This window comes from Rana temporaria, chromosome 6 (genome assembly GCF_905171775.1).
Source record: "Rana temporaria chromosome 6, aRanTem1.1, whole genome shotgun sequence".
Taxonomy (NCBI): Eukaryota; Metazoa; Chordata; class Amphibia; order Anura; family Ranidae; genus Rana; species Rana temporaria.
The window spans coordinates 29,755,929-29,769,252 of NC_053494.1; the positions used below are offsets into that span (position 1 = coordinate 29,755,929).

General features: G+C 45.2%; 1 protein-coding gene across 2 annotated transcripts in view; it reads left to right on the plus strand.

Moving 5' to 3' along the window:
* Positions 1-13,324, plus strand: part of ANKS3 (ankyrin repeat and sterile alpha motif domain containing 3) — a 32,640-nt gene that overhangs the window by 15,892 nt on the left and 3,424 nt on the right. The window contains exons 7-16 of one of the 2 annotated variants that reach the window (XM_040356560.1): positions 784-915; positions 1,724-1,858; positions 3,118-3,212; positions 5,519-5,680; positions 7,076-7,200; positions 7,546-7,687; positions 9,123-9,295; positions 10,595-10,674; positions 12,571-12,657; positions 12,729-12,819. In XM_040356560.1, coding sequence (XP_040212494.1) covers positions 784-915; positions 1,724-1,858; positions 3,118-3,212; positions 5,519-5,680; positions 7,076-7,200; positions 7,546-7,687; positions 9,123-9,295; positions 10,595-10,674; positions 12,571-12,657; positions 12,729-12,811 — 1,214 coding nt within the window. In that variant the 3' untranslated portion in view covers positions 12,812-12,819. Of the gene's footprint in view, positions 1-783; positions 940-1,723; positions 1,859-3,117; positions 3,213-5,518; positions 5,681-7,075; positions 7,201-7,545; positions 7,688-9,122; positions 9,296-10,594; positions 10,675-12,570; positions 12,658-12,728; positions 12,820-13,324 lie in introns of both variants that reach the window. The other variant, XM_040356559.1, reaches the window with a different exon arrangement.

Consider the following 13,324-nt stretch of genomic DNA (forward strand, 5'->3'; position numbering starts at 1 on the left):
TTTTTGCTATAATAAATACCCCAATTTTTTTTTTTTTTTTCTCAGTTTAGGCTGATACGTATTCATCTACATATTTTTGGTAAAAAAAAATCGCAATAAGCGTATCGTGATTGGTTTGCGCAAAAGTATAGCGCCTACAAAATAGGGGATAGAATTATACCAGTTTCACCTGGAAGGCTGTCCAAAGGGTTGACCAACTCAAGATTGAACCCTACGGACTAAGGCTGGGATGCCATTAAAGGCAGGTGTCCCAATACTTTTGGTAATGTAGTATATTCATTTTTTTGAGTCTTTAGATTTACTTTAAGCCCTCCCTTTCAAAAGTCCCTATATTAATGTTCCTCAGTCAATGCCTCATGCTAAGTGTGCATTATTAAACTACCATCTAGAACCTGACACTTTGCACAGCTGCCAGGGATGGCTGTCCGTGACAGCTAAGATCCTAATTAAAGGGGTTGTAAAGGTACAATTTACAATGACTCGGCCCTGTCCCCCCGCGTCATTGGATTAGATTGACAGCAGCGGCAGCCAATGACTGCGCTGCTATCAATCTATCCAATGAAGATCCGAGAAGCCGTGGGGAGAATGACGTGGGATCGCGCCCACGGAAGTCCGGGGCTCAGGTAAGTAAAATGGGGAGGCTTGGGGGAGGGCCAGACACAGCAAGGGGTTTTTTTTTTTTTCACCTTAATGCATAGGATGTATTAAGGTGAGAAAACACAAAGCTTTACAACCCCTTTAAATCTGATTTTGTTTTACTAACTAAAACTTCCTATGTTTCAGCCCATCAGGAAGATCTTAGTTCATCTGATGAGTCTTCTTCCACCCCCTACCGGCCAAGACCACAGAGGAAGACTAAAGGTCCCAGCATTCATGATGGGCCCCAAGCCTTGGCAAAGATAACTAGCGGAGGAGGTGCGCATGGCCGGCCTGGATATGGTGTGTAGATAATAGAAATAGGCTGGGTACAAGCTTGGCATGATCCAAGACACTGAGGTCTCTGTATAGAGCAGGGGTCTCCAAACTTTCTAACCAAATGGCCAGTTTACCGTCTTTCAGACTTAAGGGGGCCAGATTGTGGCCAGCAGGAATATAAAAAAAAAATCCTGACATCAGTGGGAGTAAACCGTGCCCCATCTTTGGTATTAGGGGGAGGAATAGCGTCACATTGGTGATGTCACTGGCAGGAATTCTGCTCCATTTCTGGAGTCAGAGGGCAAAATAGTGTCTCATATCAGTGGGATGAATAGTGCCCCAAAGGGCCTCCTCTCCTCCTCCCTCTCCTTCCTCCTCCCTCTCCTCCCTCTCCTTCCTCCTCCTTCCTCCTCCTCCCTCTCCTTCCTCGTCCTCGTCCTCCCGCCTAGTGGCCTGCGCGAGAGCCAACGTATAGCTACGGGCTCTCGCGCAGGGGAGCCGACCTGCTGCCGTATAACTGCAGCGGCTGGTCGGCAAGCAGTTAATGTCGTGCAGCATTGACAGAAATGTTACCCCATATTGTATTTGTTTTGCCACATGTGTCTTTTTAGAGGCTGTGAAAAAAAAATAAAAAAATATATATATATATATATATATATATATATATATATATATATATATATATATATATATATATATATAATATATATAATATAATATATATATATATATATATATATATATATATATATATATATATATATATATATATATATATATATATATATTTTGTACCATTTCCTTTCAGCACCAGGCCCACCTCAGGGGTATGTCACTTTTACTGAACTTGATTCTGAGGCAGCGGGGTCGGACAATGTGCGCTATCGGGACGTCACCTCCCCCATCAATGACTGCGATGTGGAGAGCAACGGGAGCAGTAAAGGTGGGTGATGATGCAGACGGTTTAGGATGGAAGGAAAACGGTACTATAGTTTAGATCAGGAGTCCCCAAACTTTCTAAACAAAGGGTCAGTTTGCTGTCCTTCAAACTTTAGGGGGGCCGGACTGTGACCAATGGGAAAAGAATGTCTTGGCATCAGTGGGATTAAACGATGCCCCATGATGGTATTATGGTGATTATTAGCGCCCCATCATTGGTATCGGTGGCAGCATAGTGTCCCATTGTTGGTGTCAGAAGAATAGATCCCCCATTATTGGTATCAATGGGAGAATTGCTGCCCCATCTTTGGTGTCAGTGGGAGGAATAGTGCTCCACCGCTGGTATCATTGGGAGGAATAGTGCTCCACCGCTGGTATCATTGGGAGGAATGGTGCTCCATCGCTGGTATCATTGGGAGGAATGGTGCTCCATCGCTGGTATCATTGGGAGGAATAGTGCTCCATCGCTGGTATCGTTGGGAAGAATGGTGCTCCATCGCTGGTATCATTGGGAAGAATAGTGCCCCATCTTTGGTGTCAGTGGGAGGAATAGTGCTCCATCGTTGGGAGGAATAGTGCTCCATCGCTGGTATCGTTGGGAAGAATGGTGCTCCATCGCTGGTATCATTGGGAAGAATAGTGCCCCATCTTTGGTGTCAGTGGGAGGAATAGTGCTCCATCGTTGGGAAGAATGGTGCTCCATCTCTGGTATCATTGGGAAAAATAGTGCCCCATCTTTGGTGTCAGTGGGAGGAATAGTGCTCCATCGCTGGTATCAATGGGAGGACTTGTACCCCATTGTTGGCGTCAGTAGCAGGAACTATACCCCACTGTTGCTGACAGTGGGGGAATAATTAAAGCAAGCAAAGAGCCGCAAACTTTCCCTCCTGAATGGCTGAGACACAGCAGTGGCCCCATTTGCTCCCACAGCTGTCAAAGTAAATTAGCCAATTAGGAGAGAGGGAGGGGGCAGGGCCGAACTTCAGCTTTGTGTCTGAATAAATGCACAGAGCAGTGGCTCGGCTCGAGTGCCTCCTTAGCTTGCTGCGGGGGCACTCGGCAGGTGGGAGGGTCCAGGAGCACCCAAGAGGGACCTGGGAAGAGGAGGATTGGGCTGCTCTGGATTGGGGTCCATTGGGCTGCTCTGTGCAAATCCAACTGCACAGAGGAGGTAAGTATTACGTGTGTGTTGTGTGTTTTTTTTTTTTTTTTTTTTTAAATTATGGGTCAATGTAAATCTTATGACGATATTGTGTTTTTCAGAAGAGGGAGGTGTCGGTAGAAAACGGAGCAGTAGCAGTGAAGGTGTGTCTCTGAACACGGGTGTGAGTAGTGAGGCCTCAGTTGAGAGTAATGAGGTACGGAGATACGGTCACTACAAGCATGCTCATATTCTTGTAAGTTCTTTATACATCGCACAGACACAAGAGGATGATTATGCAGCTTTGTTAAAGTGCTCCTTTTCATGCTGAATTGGTACATTTTCCAAGAGCGTACGTGATGGCTCAGCTGGCCGAGCAGACACTTCAGGGGAATGTATAGTGGCTTTGTACATATCCGTACTAAAGATTACAAATCCTTTTTGTTTTACTTTCAAATAGTCACATATTTAATTTGAAACAAAGCCAGTTTTTATTTTTTGATTTGTGCTTTTGGGCCAGCAGGTGGCGCTTTAGGCTCTGTTTTTTAACGTTTTCGCGAAGACATGTCTGGCTCAAATGAAACCGTAGGCCAATTTATTTTTGGGTGATGTAAAATACCTTCAAAGTATTCCAAAATATCATATTCAGGTCACCACGGCAAGCCAGGGCCTAAGTATGATGAGATCAATGTTTGCCTGCCTTGTGATTTTCACATACATATACTTTTATTGATTTTTGTAGAAGTTTTACAAGTGCATGGCAATAGGCACAACAAAGAAACAAAATCAGTCACACAATGTATGAATGTGGCATGGATACAAATAAAATTAACAGATGCCAGCGATTAGTATGTTTGGCTGTGAGCAGTGTTTTCCTATTGGAATATTAAAGCGGGGTTCACCTGAAATTTTTTTTTTTTTTTTTTTTAAGTCCGCAGCTACAAATACAGCAGCTGCTGACTTTTAAAAAACTAACACCTACCTGTCCAAGTCGCCAGCCGAAGCTGAGCGGTAGCTCGGCTCTCGGGTTTCCCTGCCGCCATCCTCTGTAAGGGAAGTGAAGCGCTGCACGGTTTCCTACTGCGCATGCGCGAGTCGCGCTGTGCAGTTCCCAATGGTTCCTGTGGTGTTCTGGGAGCCGAGTGTTTCCCAGAACACAACGGGGGGTGACGCGGAAGGGCCGGACACGGGAGTCTATACCCGGAAGTGGTGCAAATACCTTTATACAGGTATTTGCACCCTCCTCCCCTCTGAAAGGTGTCAAATGTGACACCGGAGGGGGGGAGGGTTCCGAAAAGCGGAGGTTCACTTTTAGGTGAACCTCCGCTTTAAGGTCCTTATCACACGGGGCAAATTCCATAACGATCAGATCCCTTGCTGAACCGGAGCAGAGCGGATGGATGAGACTAAGCCCCCTTTCACATGGGTTATCGTACCTGATTGGAAGGTCTATAGGCATCCCTTTGGACAGATGGGTGTAAACAGACTTGTGTCTGTTTATACCCGCCTTCCTCTGGGTCCAATCCAGCCTGCTAAAAAAAAAAAATGGTAGGGGATACCATCAGGGGTCAAGTCCTGGGGGAAAAAGTGTGGGAACTCCCACCCAAGATCTACTCCCCCACCAAAAAAATAAAATCATATGCTCATATGCATAATTACTAAACCGCATATTTTAATTACTAAAAGCAAGTTCTTTCTAAATCCCGCGATAACTCGTGGAGGACCTCCGCAATGTCTCCTGGGAACAATGACAAAAGCTCCCAGGAGACATTTCGGCATCCAGGAAGTGACGGAATACCTGCACACTACCTGATGAATCCATATACAGGAAACGGCCAGTAGCATAAAGGATTATTAAGGTTCGAAAAAAAAAAAAAGTGGGTGACTAAAGCGCTAGCCAACAGTGAAAATTAAAAGTGACCAGATTATTAAGGTTTGCCTGCCCCTGACAGTGACTCGAGCTGGGCATCGCCGCTTAGTGAAGGATTGGCTCGGGCGGCTTGGCTGCTCTAGTGCTGCAAAGGGAACTGCGTTCCTGCTGTGAAAAAAGTGCAGGAACTCCGTTCCCACGCGTTCCCGCAGGACTTGAGCCCTGGATACCATCCTCTTCTGTTTAGGCGGATCGGAGGGCAGTCGGGTATAAAAACTGAGAGAATATTATTGTGTCATCCCACCACTCTTCTCCAATCGGCAGGGGATCTTTGAGCTGATCTTTTGAATGGGTACAGGCATATTGGGCAGCCGGTGCTTCATTTTGAGGAGCATGAATTATTGCTAGTGAAGGCAATATAATTTGCTCCTTCTGATTCATTGGTAACAATTTCGAAATTTTAAATCTGATAGGAACATATTATTATTTTATTTTTTTATTTTTATTAAATGTTTCCTTCTTCTCAGGGTCTTAATTAGGTGGTTATTGAGTGGGGAAAGGGGGCAAGTGAAGTTCCTGGGGGTCTCCCTCTCTCCCTCTCCATGTTTTTTACTGCTTTGCCATCTTTATATTCACATCAGTATTTGTTCCAGGATTCTGACCCAGCTGTGGAAACCTCTAGCAGGAAGCATGGCAAGATGCACTCCAAAGGCAGACCGCGCAATGGAGATGTCCACAACAACCCTGGGCCCTCAAACTGCAGAGTCTCCAACTCGCAGCCTGATCCAGATATTCCTTGCTATACCGGGCCTAAGGTACATTTACAAAGGGTACTTTATGAGAACTTGAACTGTGGAACCTGGTATCAAAAAAGACAGGCAAAGGACTACAACCCAAATTCCAAAAATGTTGGCACGCTGCGTAAAATCGGCATAAAAAACAAAATGCAATGATTTGCAAATCTCATAAAACCATATATTTTTTTTTTTTTTTTTGTCAAAGAGGTTCGATAATTTTAACATAAGACCTAGAAACAGGCAGAGGGAAAAAAAATCATCTGTATACAAGACGGTGATTTGGCCAACAAATCTTAACTAAGTAAGAGTTGCAAGCAGGAAACAAAGATGGGTGCTGGTTGGTAACGTCAGCTGACTAGTACTGCAAAGTTGGTACCTTTTTAAATATACACTAGAGAAGCTGACGTAAATGGTTGCAATCAAACTTGGTAAAAAAATCTGTGTATGTAACAAAGATGGCAATAGGTATGAAAACCAAGAAGGGGAGAGCGAGAGAGAGAAAAAGGATATGGGGGTGGATATAGAACGAATGGGTCATTTACCAATAAAACCCAAAGAATCGCGTATCTTTGTGCGGGCGTAACGTATCCTATTTACGTTACGCCTTCGCAACTTTGACAGGCAAGTGCCGTATTCTCAAACCAAAGTTGTGGCGGCGTAGCGTAAATAGGCCGGCGTAAGCCCGCCTAATTCAAATGTGGTAGATGTGGGCGTGTGTTATGTAAATTTAATGTGACCCCACGTAAATGATGCTTTTTACGAACGGCTCATGCGCCGTCCGTGAAAGTATCCCAGTGTGCATGCTCCAAATTAACACGCAAGAAGCCAATGCTTTAGACGTGAACGTAAATGACGCCCAGCCCTATTTGCTAACGACTTACGCAAACGGCGTAAAATTTTCAAAATTCGACACGGGAACGACGTCCATACTTAACATTGGTACGCCCCATCTACGCCTCATATAGCAGGGGTAACTTTACGCTGGGAAAAGCCTAACGTAAATGGCGTATCTGTACGCCGGGCGTACATTCGTGAATTGGCGTATCTAGCTGATTTACATATTTCTAGGCGTAAATATGCAGTTAAGATACGACGGCGTAAGAGACTTACGCCGGTCGGATCTAATACAAATCTATGGGTAACTGATTCTAAGAATCAGGCGCATAGATACGACGGCTCAGACTCAGCGATACGACGGCGTATCTGGAGATACGCCGGCGTAACTCGTACGTGAATCCGGGCCCTAGATTTTACAGGTAAAACAAAAGTCCCATTGCGACAGTGAGACAATCCTGGAGTTGAGATTTAAAGAAAGTGTTTCAATACACTTTGCGTATTGATCCATTTTAACTGCATTTTACTTTTTGTATCTGATTCAGAAGTTCTAAATCTTTAATCTTCTTCTTCCATTAGGACCTGGCAGAGCTGCTGGAGCAGATTGGCTGTTCCAAGTACCTTCCTGTATTCCAGGAGCAAGATGTGAATCTGCGGATCTTCCTCACTCTGACAGAGCCTGACCTGAAGGAAGTGGGCATCACGTGAGTGCCGTGGGGTTGGCTTGTGAGGAGTGACTGTGACCAAGCTTAGAGGCTGGAAGGGCAAATGTATATTTCGAGACTTGACAAAAAGCTTTATCTACTCTTGTAACTATAGAGGACTGGGGTGTAACCATCTTTTTCACCTTGAAGACCAATTGGCGCTTTTTAAAATCTAAAGTTGACATGTAAAGTTGAACTAAAAATGCATGCATTAGCACGAACGGAGCTGTTTTTTATTTTTCTTAGCTTTTGCCTTGGTTTTACGTTGGTGATCTCTACTGCTCACTTATAGAACTATCTTTTTACAAAGCCCCAGAAAATAATTCCTGTATGTTTACATTGTAGCTTGTTTGGACCAAAGAGAAAGATGACATCTGCCATTGCTCGCTGGCATAGTTCTGCCCGTCCTCCAGGGGATGCCTTGGAACAGGCCTATGCTGATCATCTGGAAGCTGAGATGCAAGAGTTGGCCATACAGCTCCACAAGGTAATGGTGATCTGATCAGTCTTGTGCTTATTTCTCAATCGGCGTACAGAATTTTTTATTTTTTTTTTGTATTGTTTGAATAAAGCAGTTAAAGCGGAGGTCCACCCTAAAAATTATGGGCCAGATTCACAAAAGGGATACGACGGCGTTTCTCCTGATACGCCGTCGTATCTCTGTTTCTATCTATGCGCCTGATTCATAGAATCAGTTACGCATAGATATCCATAAGATCCGACAGGTGTAATTGTTTTACACTGTCGGATCTTAGGATGCAGTACCGCGGCCGCCGCTGGGGGGAGTTCGCGTCGTAAACCAGCGTCGGGTATGCAAATTAGGAGTTGCGGCGATCCACGACGGATTTTCGCATTCGCTACGTCGCCGCTAGTCTAGTTTCCCGTCGCAAAGTTAGTCGTCGTTTTGGGTGCCCTAACTTTAGTCAGCAATCGTATTGCTGTCTAAAGTATGGCCGTCATTCCCACGTCGAAATTTAAAATTTAACGTCGTTTGCGTAACACGTCCGGGAATACGGAAGTACGCTACGCGCGTCGCCGTTCGAAAAAATGACGTCACGGCGCGCAAAGCACGACGGGAATTGCGAAACGGAGCATGCGCAGTAGGTCCGGGCGCGGGAGCGCACCTAATTTAAATGGCACACGCCCATTTGAATTGGCCCGCCTTGTGCCGGAGGCTGCCAGTGTAGTTTTCATCGCAAGTGCTTTGTGAATCAGGCACTTGCGATGAAAACTTGCGGCGGTGTAACGTATCTACGATACGTTACGCCGCCGCTCACCTACGTGAATCTGGCCCAAACTTCATATTAACAGGTTCCCTGTAATCCAAAAAAAAACATTTTGTCAAAACATTTGTTTTCTTGCCTCTAAATAGATGTTACGAGGCAGATTTCCTAATCTGCCTACTTCCTGGTCCGCGGGGGATCTTCTTCCCTTCCTAACCCGCCTGGCCTCCTGGGAAATTAGTGTCGTCATTTCCCAGGAGTCTGTGGGCTTTACTCTGCCGAAAAATCGCATTGTACAACGGGGCAGGATGTTCCTCCGTCACCGCCCATTGCCATGGCAACAATTCTAATGCTAGGAGCGCCGTTAGACTGCGCATGCACGAGATCGAGAGGTGCATGCTGGTTACCCAGCATGTACCTCTCTCAGGAAAAACAGGAAGACAAATAACCTGGGCTTCACCTGCCCACAGCTATCATGGAAACGGCCACAAGATCGCAGAGGAGATATACAGTAAGTTTTTGCACAGATTTATGAAACGATCTTGAAATATTGATACGTTTGTAAGAATATTCAGTGTAATGATGTTGAGAGTGCCAAGAATAAATAAAAAATGATGGCCCGGAGCACCGCTTTAAGTGTTGCAAAAGATTTATTTATTTTTTGTTTTTTTATGTTTTCATATCTGGCTTACTCCACAGAAGTGTGAAGAAACTGAGCTCTTGAAAGGACAAGTTGACCAGGAAAGGGAACTCCGAGCCGTGGCCGAGAGCTGCCTCATGGAGCAGGAGACAAAATATAGGAGTGTTCGCTGCCAGCTGGAATCCACCTGTAACCTGGCCACGGAAACTCAGAGGGCAGTCACTCAGCTCAGGTACTTGGCAGCTCTACCAAAACCAGACCAGAAAAAAAAATCTCTCAATAAGTCTACATGTGTTGTATCAGGCTATTCAGATTTACCATTGCTCATCTCTGATCTTTCCTCCTATCTGCATGTTTTTTGCACTTTAGCACTAGGGTGCCCACGTGCCCCGGATTGCCCGGGACTGTCCCGCAATTGACATGTCTGTCCTGGGCAGTGCCGGCCCAAGACATTGTGCTGCCTGGGACCAAGAATGAAATGCTGCCCCCCCCCCAAAAAAAAAAATCACGCCCACCAAAAGGCCCACACATTCATTATTTTATATCATGATAACTAAAGGGGACCCGTCATGGCTCTATACATGTATAAAGAGGACCTGTCATGGCGCTATACATGTATAAAGGAGTATAAAAGGACCTGTCAGGGCTCTATGCATGTGTATAAGAGTGTAAAAGGACGTGTCATGGCTCTATACATGTGTATATATAAATGTTCTGCCCACCCGCTCCTGTCGCCACTAACAACATCGGCGTCGGGCTCCTCACAGGCAGTGGCGCCTGCCCGCTCACTTGCTGACTGCTCTCCCCCCCCCCCCCTCTGCGAGTGTCCTCACAGGCAGCCCTGCGCCGTGCTCCTCACATGCAGCGGAGCGGGCTGGCTGGCGGGCTTCAGTATGCTGCCCCCCTAAAAGTGCCACCTGGTACCCATGGTACCACCCGGTCCCATTGTAGGGCCGGCCCTGGTCCTGGGCACCTTCATTCCAGGACAATACAATGTCCCGGAATGAAATAGAGGACACAGCCACCCCCTACTAACTAATAACTACTGTACATTTCTGGAACTAGTTGCTAGGGCCAGCGCTGCCTGGCATCTTGCAACCAGTGACAATTTACTCTCAGACAGTGAGACCGGGAGCGAGGCCTGCGCCTAGTGCAGCACTGCTGTCTCCACCCACCTCGGCACCTCCTCCTTCTCTGGCAAGCGGCACTGCATCTGATGGCAAGTGGCACAGTCACCTGACAAATAACCCGCCGCTAAATTCCCCATCAACCCCTAGACTACATTACCCCCCGCCCCCCTCATCTTTTTGTTGGGGAAGGTGAGAGAGAGGGGTTGTCCCTGAATGGTAGTTTGGAAATGTGGTCACCATATTTAGCACATCTGAATGGCTCCTTTTTATCGTTTCTGACTTTGCTAGTTTCATCTCTGCTGTACAGGGACTGCAAAAATCTAATGCTTCATTAACGTGTTACTAAACCCACAACAGTAAAATCAGTTTGTATATGCAGTAAAGCATGCTTGTCGTCACAGGATTTTCCAGGAAGAGCTATCTCATCGCCTGGGAAAAGCAAACTCCATAAGAACGCGTACAACTCCTTCCAAACCAGCAGGTAAGGCGTAGAGGCATGATACATCTTGTACAATGACGTGGAGATTTAGATGGAAATACGGAGTGGATAGGTGTGAATGGTCAAATATAATGTGGACAATGGAACTCACGAGCCCCAAGACTAGTTGGTAAAATTAAAAACCACCAGTCTTTTAAAAAGAATGTAAACTATATTGTGTTTTGTATTTAAAAAATAAATGTATTTTGTTCATGACTGAAACTAATACATTTATACTTTTATTTTTTTTATTTTTTAAATGGTCCATATAAAAACATATTGTATGTGGGGATATATATATATATATATATATATATATATATATATATATATATATATATATATATATATAATATATACAATTTTGGTCAGAAGATGGCGCTGTAGGGTCTTTTTTATTGGCATTACAGTGCCTTGAAATCTTCGACATTTTGTCATGTTACAGCCAAAAACATAAATGTATTTTATTTGGATTTTATGTGATAGACCAACACAAAGTGGCACATAATTGTCAAGTGAAAGGAAAATAATATAAATGGCTTTCAAAATTTATTACAAATAAATATAAATATGTAGTGTACATTTTGTATAGCGCCCCCCGGAGTCAATACTTTGTAGAACCTCCTTTCACTGCAATTACAGCTGCAAGTCTTTTTGGAGATGTCTCTACCAACTTTGCACATCTAGAGAGGGACATTTTTGCCCATTCTTCTTTGCAAAATAGCTCAAGCTCTGTCAGATTGGATGGAGAGCTTCTGTGAACAGAAATTTTCAAGTCTTGCCACAAGTTCTCAATTGGATTTAGGTATGGCCTTTGACTGGGCCATTCTAAGACCATTAATAAGCTTTGATCTAAACCATTCCATTGTAGCTCTGGCTGTATTTTTAGGGTCGTTGTCCTGCTGGAAGGTGAACCTCCACCCAGTCTCATGTCTTTTGCAGACTCATAACAGGTTTTCTTCTAAGATTGTCCTGTATTTGGCTCCATCCATCCACCTATCAACTCTGACCAGCTTCCCTGTCCCTGCTGAAGAAAAGCATCCCCACAACATGTTGCTGCCACCACCATGTTTCACGGTGTGGATGGTGTGTTCAGAGTGATGTGCAGTGTTAGTTTTCACCCACACATAGCATTTTGCTTTTAGGCCAAAAAGTAAATTTTGGTCTCATCTGACCAGAGCACCTTCTTCCACGTGTTTGCTGTGTCCCCCACATGGCTTTTCGCAAAAAGGACTTGTTATGGTTTTCTTTCAACAATGGCTTTCTTCTTGCCACTCTTCCATAAAGATCAGATTTGTGGAGAGCACAACTAATAGTTGTCCTGTGGACAGATTCTCCCACCTGAGCTGTGGATCTCTGCAGCTCCTCCAGAGTTACCATGGGCCTCTTGGCTGATTCTCTGATGAATGCTCTCCTTGCCCGGCCTGTCAGTTTAGGTGGACGGCCATGTCTTGGTAGGTTTGCACTTGTGCCATACTCCTTCTCTTTTTTTTTTTTTTTCATTTTCAGATGATGGCTTGAACAGTGCTCTGTGAGATGTTCAAAGCTTGGGATTTTTTTTTTTTTTTAGAATTTAACCCTGCTTTAAACTTCTCCACAACTTCTTTTGTCCCTGACCTTGTCTGGTGTGTTCCTTGGCCTTCATGATGCTGCTAGTTCACTAAGGTTCTCTAACAAACCTCTGAGGGCTTCAAAGAACAGCTGTGGCAGACAGGACCCTAAGGTGGTGTGGGACTGACTTAAAGAATACCATGTTACCAGTGGGTGCCACAATGGGGGGGAAATTTCAAGGGAGGCTTGGAGCCCAGAGTAGAGCTTTAAGTCTATTTGCATTCTGTTCTGTATAATCTGGTACTTTTGCTGCAGGTTACAATAATCTTTCCTGCATGTCTTTGTCAGGACCTCATGCTGGAAATGGAGCCTCACTGAAGTCTATGAGCATGCTGGAGCTGTCATCCTCGCTGGAGGAAAGCACTGTCATACTGGGTAAGGATTTGCCTATTTGTGGTCTGCTGTCACGTGGCTATAGGGATACTCACAGCTTCTTCCTTCTACAGAAAAGACAGTCCGATCAGTACAGGAAAACCTGGAAAAGCTGAGATCATCCGATAAAGGACGACACAAATGGCCAGACCCCTGAGTGATGAGGTAAGGAGACTGCAAAGCAATGTGACAGCCAAAGTCTACAAACCCAGACGGAGCCTAAAGCTAGCCATACATGTTGGCTTAATTTCTTATATCTAAAAAGAGACCGTACAATCATGCCTCGTACACGTGTATGGGATTTCCAACAGGAAAAGTTCCCGTCGGAAATCCCGAGGGGAAAGCCGAGAACCTGCTCAGTCAGTCTTTCCCCTACACATGGCCGGTTTTCTTGACGGGAACATTTTTCCCATAGGAAAACTGCCAAAAACCGCCGGGCAAAAGTCCGCCAGATTTTCCGTTTTTTGGCAGTTTTCCCATCGGAAAAACTGTGAGGAGCATACACACGGCCGGGATTCCTGGTCAAAAGCTCTCCTCAGTTTTCCCATCGGGAGGCTTTAGACTTGACATTCAGGCAGGCTCTATACTTTGTGGTCAGGGCCGGCCTTTGGGTTGTGCGAGCTGTGCGGCCGCACAGGGCGCCATGGGCAACAGGGGCGCCGTGCGGCCA